This window comes from Colobus angolensis, unplaced genomic scaffold (assembly GCF_000951035.1).
Source record: "Colobus angolensis palliatus isolate OR3802 unplaced genomic scaffold, Cang.pa_1.0 Scaffold510, whole genome shotgun sequence".
Lineage (NCBI taxonomy): Eukaryota > Metazoa > Chordata > Mammalia > Primates > Cercopithecidae > Colobus > Colobus angolensis.
In genome coordinates this window covers 5,765-15,816 of record NW_012118600.1, presented here as the reverse complement: position 1 = coordinate 15,816, position 10,052 = coordinate 5,765, and the positions used below count along the sequence as shown (strand labels likewise).

General features: G+C 46.2%; 1 protein-coding gene across 1 annotated transcript; it reads right to left on the bottom strand.

Annotated features, from left to right (window-relative positions):
• Nucleotides 1-3,819: 3,819 nt before the first annotated feature.
• ZNF551 (zinc finger protein 551) lies at nt 3,820-8,337 on the bottom strand. The gene is made up of 2 exons (XM_011960444.1): nt 8,213-8,337; nt 3,820-7,137 (listed from the first exon to the last, which is right to left on the bottom strand). Exons 1-2 carry the CDS (start codon nt 8,331-8,333, stop codon nt 5,333-5,335), a joined length of 1,926 nt encoding a protein of 641 aa, XP_011815834.1. The 5' UTR covers nt 8,334-8,337; the 3' UTR covers nt 3,820-5,332.
• Between the last annotated feature and the right edge of the window lie 1,715 nt (nt 8,338-10,052).

Here is a 10,052-nt window from a genome sequence, read left to right as displayed (position 1 = left end):
TGGCCTGAGAGGGGGTAAGAGGGTTGGGGGTGAGTATGGGTAGGGTCACAGAAAGGAGGGAGTGACAGCTGGAAGCAACAGCGCGACTGTATGCTTAGCTGAGGAGTTCTATTGTTGAAAGAAGGCATGAACAAACAAAACCTTTACCAAAGTGAGTTCTTGTTCACGCTACCCACAGGTCACTCCAAAACTCCTGGTTTTCACACTTTGTACAGACAGGCCTTCCAGGACTGTAGGACACACTTGAACACCAGTGTTGGGACTGGGATTCTTTACGTCCCTCCTTTATGTAGCTTGCATAAATGTTTCCTCAGGGCCTCTTACACGATGATCTTCCTAGGAACTGGGACCACAGTAGTGAAAAGGAAAAAAGGCCTTGGCTTTCTCAAACCTTAGAATCTAGTAGGGAAGATGGGAGATTTAATAAGTAGTTTTTTGTTTTTTGTTTTTTGAGACAGGGTCTCGCTCTGTCTCCCGGGCTGGAGTGCAGTGGCCGGATCTCAGCTCACTGCAAGCTCTGCCTCCCCGGTTTACGCCATTCTCCTGCCTCAGCCTCCCGAGTAGCTGGGACTACAGGCGCCCGTCACCTCGCCCGGCTAGTTTTTTGTATTTTTTAGTAGAGACGGGGTTTCACCGTGTTAGCCAGGATGGTCTCGATCTCCTGACCTCGTGATCTGCCCATCTTGGCCTCCCAAAGTGCTGGGATTACAGGCTTCAGCCACCGCGCCCAGCCAATAAGTAGTTTTAATAAAATGTTTACACTAAGTAGGCACTCAGTGAATGTCTGCTTAATGAAACCAAAACTAATGCTATAAATATATCTATGTGTATATAGTTCTAACCTTATAACCACGACCTATCTAAAATCGCCAAATAAGGATAGACTAAAAATCAAAAAGAATATTGACTATAACACGAGCATTTACATCAAGGAAATTGGCAAAGACTACAAACCTAGTTTTAATTTAATACATTATTGAATCCTTAGACTTAAGAAAGTGACAGAGAACATGTTAATGCAGATTAAAAATAAAAAAGGTATGCAGGCTGGGCGCGGTGGCTCAAGCCTGTAATCCCAGCACTTTGGGAGGCCGAGGCGGGTGGATCACGAGGTCAGGAGATCGAGACCATCCTAGCTAACACGATGAAACCCCGTCTCTACTAAAAAATACAAAAAACTAGCCGGGCGAGGTGACGGGCGCCTGTAGTCCCAGCTACTCGGGAGGCTGAGGCAGGAGAATGGCGTGAACCCGGGAGGCGGAGCTTGCAGTGAGCTGAGATCCGGCCACTGCACTCCAGCCTGGGCGACAGAGCGAGACTCCGTCTCAGAAAAAAAAAAAAAAAAGTATGGGAAATACAGGCATTATATTGTGCACAAAAAATTGAGGAAAAGGCCAAGTGTAGTGGCTCATGCTCTGTAATCTCAGCACTTTAGGCGGCAGAGGTGGGAAAAATGCTTAAGGCCAGGGGTTAAAAGATTAGCCTGGGAGACTTTGTCTACACCCATTCACACACACACACACACACACACACACGCGCGCGCATGCAAATTCTGGAACAAGTGGTGAGGAATTTTTAAGAGAAAATTAAAAATTAGGGCCAGGCATGGGTGGTTCACACCTGTAACCCCAGCACTTTGGGAGGCCGAGGTGTTTGCTCGACCAGCGTGGAAAAACCCTGTCTGTACTAAAAATACAAAAATGGGTTGTGTGTGGTGGTGCACACCTGTAGTCCCAGCTACCTGGGAGCCTGAGGCATGAGAATTATTTGAACCTGGGAGGCAGAGGGTGCTGTGAGCCGAGATTGTGACACTGTACTCCAGCCTTGGCAACAGAGCAACACTCTGTCTCAAAATAAATAAATAAAAATCAACAAACAATAATTTTTAAAAATGGAGGGCCGGGCATGGTGGCTCACATCTGTAGTCCCAGCTCTTTAGGAGACCAATGCAGGAGGATCTCTCGAGTCCAGGAGTTCAACACCAGCCTGGGCAATATGGCAAAACTCCATCTCTACAAAAATAAAAAATTAGCCAGCCAGTTAGCCATGTGCCTGCAGTCCCAGCTACTTGAGAGGCTGAGGCAGCAGGATCCCTTGAGTCTGGAATGTCCAAGCTGCAGTGAGCTGTGATGGCACCACTGCACTCTGCCTAGGCAGCAGAGTGACACCGTCTCCAAAATACAAAAAGAGAGGAAAAAAAAATCCTCCAATAGAAAAAGAATTGTTTAACACAGCAAAGGAACTATACCATAGAAGAATGAGTGAAGAAAATTCCAACATGTCTTTGTTACTAAAGACAGTTATTCTGCACTGTTTTTATTTTTAAAAAAAATATAAATAAACTGGGCTGGGCATGATGGCTCACACCTGTAATCCCAGCACTTTGGGAGGTTGATGCAAGTGGATCACGAGGTCAGAGTTCGAGACCAGCCTGACCAAGATAGCGAAACCCCGTCTCTACTAAAAATACAGAAAATAGCTGGGCATAATGGCACGTGCCTGTAATCCTAGCTACTCAGGAGGCTGAGACAGGAGAATCGCCTGAACCTGGGAGGCGGAAGTTGCAGTGAGCTGAGATCATGCCACTGTACTCCAGCCTGGGCGACAGAGCAAGACTCTGTCTCAAAATACATAAATAAATAAAAAATAAATAAACGAACGAACAAACAAACTCATCTAAAAAAAGTGGGGAAAACATATGAACAGATGTTTTACCAAAGAAGTTACACAGGTGGCAAACAAAAACATTAAAAAATGCTCAATATCATAAAGTTTTAGGGAAATGCAATGAAAACCACAGTGAGACACCACTATTCATATACTGAAAGAGCTAAAATAAAAAAGATGAGCCACATGAAGCACTGGCGGGGATGTAAAGGAACTGGGACTCTCATACCCCCTTGGTGAGACTCATAGGAAACATCCATTTAGATCAGATTTGGCATTTCTTAAAATGTTAAACATTCACCTACATTGTAACTAAGACATTACAGTTGGAGTTATTAACACAAGAAAAATAAAACACATATCCATATAAAGAACTGAATTCAAGTATTTACAGCAGCTTTATTCGTAATATACATAAATCTATAAATAATATAAATGCCCCTAAACACATGGATAAACAGTGACTTATCCATAGAACAGCATGATACTCAGCAATACAAAGATTCATCATTTTTGAATCTCAAAATAATTATACAGCATGAAAACCAGTCAGAAAAAAAGTATATATATACGTGTGTGTGTGTGTGTGTGTGTCTGCGTGTGTATCTCAGTAAAAATTCCATAAAATGCAAACTAATTTACTGTAAAGGAAATCAGTTGACTCTGAAGAGCTGGGGAAGGGAGAAAGATTATAAAAGGATACAAGGTACATATATGGGTGACTATGGTTATGATGGTGGTTTCATGGCTTTACCAAACTGTACACTTTGGATATGTGTACCTTGTTGCATGTCAGTTATACAAATTAGACCTTCATAAAGCTTTAAAAAGTGGCTCAAAATTAAAAGCCTAGATGTTCCATTTTTTTTTTTTTTTTAATCAGGTTGGCAACCTGATACGGACTTCACCATCTCTCTCTCCTCATGCCCTGACAGAGGCAACCTTGCCTCAGGGGCAGCAAATTGGCAAGCAATGAAGACTGTTGCCACCTGAATAGGAATGTTGGCTGAGTCACAAAAGCCACATCCCTGGACTACAGAATGATCCTTCTCTCTATTCTTGTTCTCCTACCTGCGTAACAATGGCCTTGAGGTGAACAGCCCAGAGAGGATACAAGGAGCCACGAAACCTTCATAGACCATTTTTTTTTTTGAGACAGAGTCTCACTTTGTCGCCCGGGCTGGAGTGCAGTGGCGCAATCTCAGCTCACCGCAACTTCCGCCTTCTGGGTTCAAGCAATTCTCCTGCCTCAGCCTCCTGAGTGGCTGGGACTATAGGCGCATGCTGCCATGCCTGGCTAATTTTTTGTATTTTAGTAGAGATGGGGTTTCACCATGTTGCCCAGGCTGGTCTCGAACTCCTGAGCTCAGGCAATCCGCCCACCTTGGCCTCCCAAAGTGTTAGGATTACAGGCGTGAGCCACCGTGCCTGGCCAGACTATTTTCTGATAATGATCTCAGTGACAGTAAACAGAAGATCCTGAGAATCAGTATGCACTGATCCCACACAACCATACTCACTGGAAAATTTGTAGATGGACTTTTAGAAGAGGCATTTAATCTAATTTACTGGAGTCTTCTCCACTCCCCATTTACCTGGAGTTTCTGTTCCAATTACAGTTGCTCCTGTAATTTCACCTCTATGCCTATAGTCTGACAACAAATGGCACAAGTCTACACTGACTTATACGTCACAGCACATGGCTCCTTTGCGGGACCTGGGAAATAGCTTCCCCTCAACAGTGCTAGGAATTATGTGGCTCTCTTGTGGACAACTGAACAAAATTCATGTTCACAGAAGCACTGGGGATTGTCACAACTGCCTCTTTTTCATGGTGACCTCTGACCTGACAAAAATGGCACCAGGCCACAATACGGGAACACAAAACCTGGCAGTTTTTACTTTGAGGCCGTGGGCAGCAGGCAATTAGACCAACACAGGACAAAGAGCTGTCTTCTGCCGTCACATTGTCCCTTCCGAGCACAGAAGACTTGAGATCGCCACAAAATCTATTCACCCCTTCATGCTGCCATCACTATTCTGCTTACAAGTCATTCTACGCAATGAATAGAACCCCCAAGATTAAAGGTGCATAAATTTTAAAACCTTTACAAAAAGATTATAAATCGGGCCAATGGGCACCAAGCAGTTTCCAGGCTGGTGAATCAGAATCTGGAAAAATTCATTACAAGCATCATGTGAGACCAACGACGTTCCTAAAAAAGGTAATCCTTCTTAGAAAGCTGACAGCACAATTCAGATTCTCTGGACCATAACTGGGTCAAGTCTATACTCTAAAGTCAGAGAAAAGACAATGAGGACCCCCTACATGCTTGGGCTATTAATAATTTCCCCCAAGCAAATGGGAGTACAGAGGTTTGCTTCTTTGAGCACTGTGGGGAGGTGACTCATGCGCATGGTGTGCACCTGCCAGGTGGTAGGGGTGAAACGGCTTCAGCCTCCGAAACTGGCAGTGACATAAATCAGGCTATAGGCCTGGGCGGATCAGAAATTACAATGAACCTCCTCAGAGCTTCCCACATACCTGAAACGGACCAAGAATACCTTACTGTGGATGCTCAAAGTGTAAATTTAGGAAGATGGCTGCCACAGTCTCCTCCAGTGCTGTTACACTGAATAAAGAGACAGCGCACTCCCTTCACATTTAAGGCCTTTCTTCAGTGTGAACTCTCCGATGTCGAATGAGGTTAGATTTGCGGCTAAAGGACTTCCCACATTCACTGCATTCATAAGGCCTTTCTCCAGTGTGAACTCTTTGGTGCTGAATAAGGTCAGATTTGTGGGTAAAGGGTTTCCCACATTCCCTGCACTCATAAGGTCTTTCTCCACTGTGACCTCTCTGGTGTTGAATGAGGCTAGAGCTCTGGCTAAAGGATTTCCCACATTCACTACATTCATAAGGCCTTTCTCCAGTGTGAACTCTCTGGTGTTGAATGAGGCTAGCGCTTTGGCTAAAAGCCTTTCCACATTCACTACATTCATAAGGCCTTTCTCCAGTATGAAGTCTCCGGTGCTGAATAAGGCCAGAGCGCTGTCTAAAAGATTTGCCACATTCATTGCACTCATAAGGTCTCGTGCCAGTATGAATTCTCCGGTGTTGAATGAGGTCAGATTTGCGGGTAAAGGATTTTCCACATTCACTGCATTCATAAGGCCTTTCTCCAGTGTGAACTCTTTGGTGTTGAATCAGGATAAATTTGCGGCTAAAAGATTTCTCACATTCACTGCACTCATAAGGCCTATCACCAGTGTGAATGCTGCGGTGTCGAATCAGGTTAGAGAACTGTCTAAAGGATTTCCCACATTCACTGCAATCATAAGGTCTTTCTCCACTGTGAATTCTCTCGTGTTGAATGAGTTCCGATTTGCAGCTAAAAGATTTCCCACAATCACTGCACTGATAAGGCATTTCTCCAGTGTGAACTCTTCTATGTCGAATGAGATTGAAGATTTGTCTAAAGGATTTCCCACATTCACAGCACTGATAAGGCCTTTCTCCAGAGTGAACTCTCTGGTGTCGAAAAAGGCTAGAGCTTTGTCTAAAGGATTTCCCGCACTCACCACATTCATAAGGCCTTTCTCCAGTGTGAACTCTCTGATGTTCAATGAGGTTAGATTTGTAGCTAAAGGTTTTCCTACATTCACCACACTCATAACGCACTCCTCCAGTGTGACGCCTCTGGTGGTGAATGAATTCAGATTTATGGACAAAGGCTTTCTCACGATCACTGCATTCATAAGGCCTTTCTCCAGTGTGAATTATCTTGTGTAAGATTAGGTGGCACTTTTTGCTAAAAGATTCCTCACTTTCACTACACTCAAACGTCTTTTGTCCGCTGTGAATTTGCTGGTGCTGAACAAGTGTGTTCTTGCAGGTGAAGACTTTCTCACATTTGCTACACTCATAAAGCCCTTCTTCAGAGCAGACACTCTGATGCTGAACAAGTGTGTGTTTGTGGCTTGAGGCTTTTCCGTATTCGCCCCACTTGTAATAACTTTCTGCATTGAAAAATGCCTGTATATGCTTGCTGCTGCTACTGTGTGGCTCCTCAACACTGGGAGTGGCTTGGTGTTGAAGTAGGTCCATGCAGGCTGGGAAGTCCTTCCCACAGGTGAAATAATTCAACACATGGAATCTGCAGCCTGTCACAAATGTAGCCTCATCCACATTCCCTTTCCAGGGCTCTTCTTCACTGTAATGCTTTTGATGCTGGTGAAGGTCAGCACTGAAGCAGAAGCCTCTCACGCTTGTGCCACCCAGGTACGACTTTTGCACAGGGCATGTGGTTTGGTGCTCAGCCTCAGGCAAAATGTCTTTCAAGACTGGGACACACATCTTAATCTCACTGAGAGATTTCTGGGGGGGTGTATCGCCCTTAGAAGTCCTGACCTGTGTAGATACACTCTGCTCAGAAGCTATCACCTCATTCTCCGTTCCATGGCAATAACCTGAAAGCAGAGAAATGCTGATGAAATGCATGCTGACTTCCACGGAAGGTGAAAGATGTATCACAAAAATGTGTGAGACACAAGAACTGAGTGCATGGAACTGTTCTGGGAACAACGGAACTGGGGAGGAACAGGCTGCTTTGAAGTACTGGGCTTTTGAAGATTATATAGATGTCATCTCATCACGCAAAGGACACAAGGATGAGGGACAGCCCAGGAGGAGGAGGGTCTCCAACTCACTCTCTGCCAAAGCCCTCAGCAGGACTTTGTCTGCTAGTGATGTATGTGCTATGCAGAAGACTGCTGTTGTCCGGTCCTAGGAAAATCCAGTAGAAACCGGGTAGCTGGTGATCAAGGAGGACTATTTGAGGCTGTGTGCATACCTCACAACACAGTGAGTCAAGACTGAAGAACACTGAAAGGAAGTGAGCAGTGGAGAGGACAAGTGACACACTGAGACCAAGTGGGTGGAGGCCGCCAAACGCTGGAAGTGGCAGATGAAACGACAATTCGGCACCGTGTTGTACACGGAAGCAGAAGTAGAAACGAGGTATGGCCAGTGGCACTTGCACCAAAATGCTGCTGATACGATTCTAACACAACCATGATGTCATGCCCTTCCCCAGCTGCCACTCACTGGGGCCAGGCCTCCTCTGAGACCACCTTGCGTTCTTCACTCTGTGAAGCAACGAGGGTTCTCCCTGCAGCCCTCATTGTGCTACCACCTAACACATGAATGATGTAAGTCTTAAGGAAAGAGAGGATAAGGGAGTGACCAGCACTCACAAAAAACACTCAAAGGAGAGTCTTACAAAAAGAGCTCCATAGTTCATGTAAGTAGTAACTATGACAATGCCTGCAATTTCTGATATAGGTGGACATACAGAAATGGCAGCTAGAGGAAAAGGGCAGAAACTGGGCCACAAGGTACCGTGAATCTGTACACGGTCATCCTGACAGGGGGAAGACAAGAAAAATAAGATCCACTAGGCTGAAACAGTAAGACTCCTGAGACAGAGGTAACTCTCGGGGTCAGAAAGAAAAGCAGACACTGGGAGGGATGCTAGGACCTTACCCAGGGATGTTACATGTGCAAAGTTCTCCAGCATCACATCGCAGTACAGGAACCTCTGAGACTCATCAAGGAGCTCCCATTCTTCTTGGGAGAAATAAATGGCCACATCCTCAAAGGTCATACCCTGTCACAGCAGGAATAGTTCAATCCACGATCAGACCCGGAGTTCATTATCCTCTTGCCCCCAGCATCCATCCCCGGGTCACCCTATTGCCCACCTCAGCGGAGATAACCAGCCACAGTGCCACCGATGCCTACTCTCTCCCCACAGTTTCACTGATACTGAGTCCTCGAATAGCAACAACAGGTGTGTGAACAGATAGATGCTATCTAAACTCTGGGCTTGGCAGGTAGGCTATACCTCTCACAAACACCAGTTAGAGAGAGAAGTGGCCATAGAGAGGGTGTGTGATCTGACGTTTGTCTTGTCAGGCAATACCTGTGAAGTCCCCAAGATTGATCTTCCAAGACACAACATGGGCTCACCCTTTACCCCTACGTCTCCAGTTCATGGCTCTCAGTTTATTCTCTCTCTTCTCATGCACATCACTCTTTGAACCACACCTGTCTCACACAGCTGCATTCCTACATCCACAACCTCAAAGGTCACACAGCTTTTCCATGATCAGGACGGTTCATTCCATACTCAGTATCTCTCCTAGGAACCCAAATTCATCCCCTCTTCATCGATCCCCTGTTCATCCTTCTCTCCACCTTCTCATTTGAAAGAATACAACAGGGCCCAGGAACACTGATGCCCCCTCTCTCCTCAGGGTCCCATTGGTCATTGTGTTCTCCCACAGCAACAACAGGCAGGTGGGCAACTATCTAAGCTCTGAGCCTGCCATGCAAGGAACCACAATCTCTTGTCTTCCAGGATAGTTTCCTTACAAGAGATTGTGGATTCTTGCATGGCAAGAGAGGGGGTATCAGTGCCACTGGGCCCTGTTGTATTCTTTCAAATGAGAAGATGGAGAGAAGGATGTGGATCTCAGCTAACCAAGGCCTCTTCCACTTCTGGGCTGTGACTGCTGTCCCCCGACCAGTCACAGCCTTCCTCTCTACGAGTACCACTAACTCAAGGTCCAAGCCCAGTAGCTCTCTACCCCCAGCCCAGTGAGTCCCACAGATGGCCAATTATGCTTCTAAGATAATGTGACAGCCTGACTGAAATTTCCCAGATCCCACCAAGGGTTAATATAAAATCCTGGCCGGGCGCGGTGGCTCAAGCCTGTAATCCCAGCACTTTGGGAGGCCGAGACGGGCGGATCACAAGGTCAGGAGATCGAGACCATCCCGGCGAACACGGTGAAACCCCGTCTCTACTAAAAAATGCAAAAAACTAGCCGGGCGAGGTGGCGGACGCCTGTACTCCCAGCTACTCGGGAGGCTGAGGCAGGAGAATGGCGTAAATCCGGGAGGCGGAGCTTGCAGTGAGCTGAGATCCGGCCACTGCACTCCAGCCTGGGCGACAGAGCCAGACTCCGTCTCAAAAAAAAAAAAAAAGAAAAGAAAATCCTGGTGAGTCTGCAGAAAGGTGAATATGCACCAATCCTAGCATCATCCTGTCTGTGTGACTCCTATGCCTCTACATCCGTCTCATGTCTACTCACCCCTGAGACGCCTTGGCCACATGCTAGATCATAATCTCTCTCCGACCCTCCCCATGAACACTTCTGTCCAAGACCTGTGTCGCAACACCTCACACAACCAGGGGCTCAGGCAGGAGACCAGTCCTTGACCTTCCCCTCCCCTTCCTGGGCAACTATTATTATCATTGTGAGCAGGCTTCCCCTCTACTAAATGTGATCCACAGCTCCATTCTGGCCCACAGATTGTC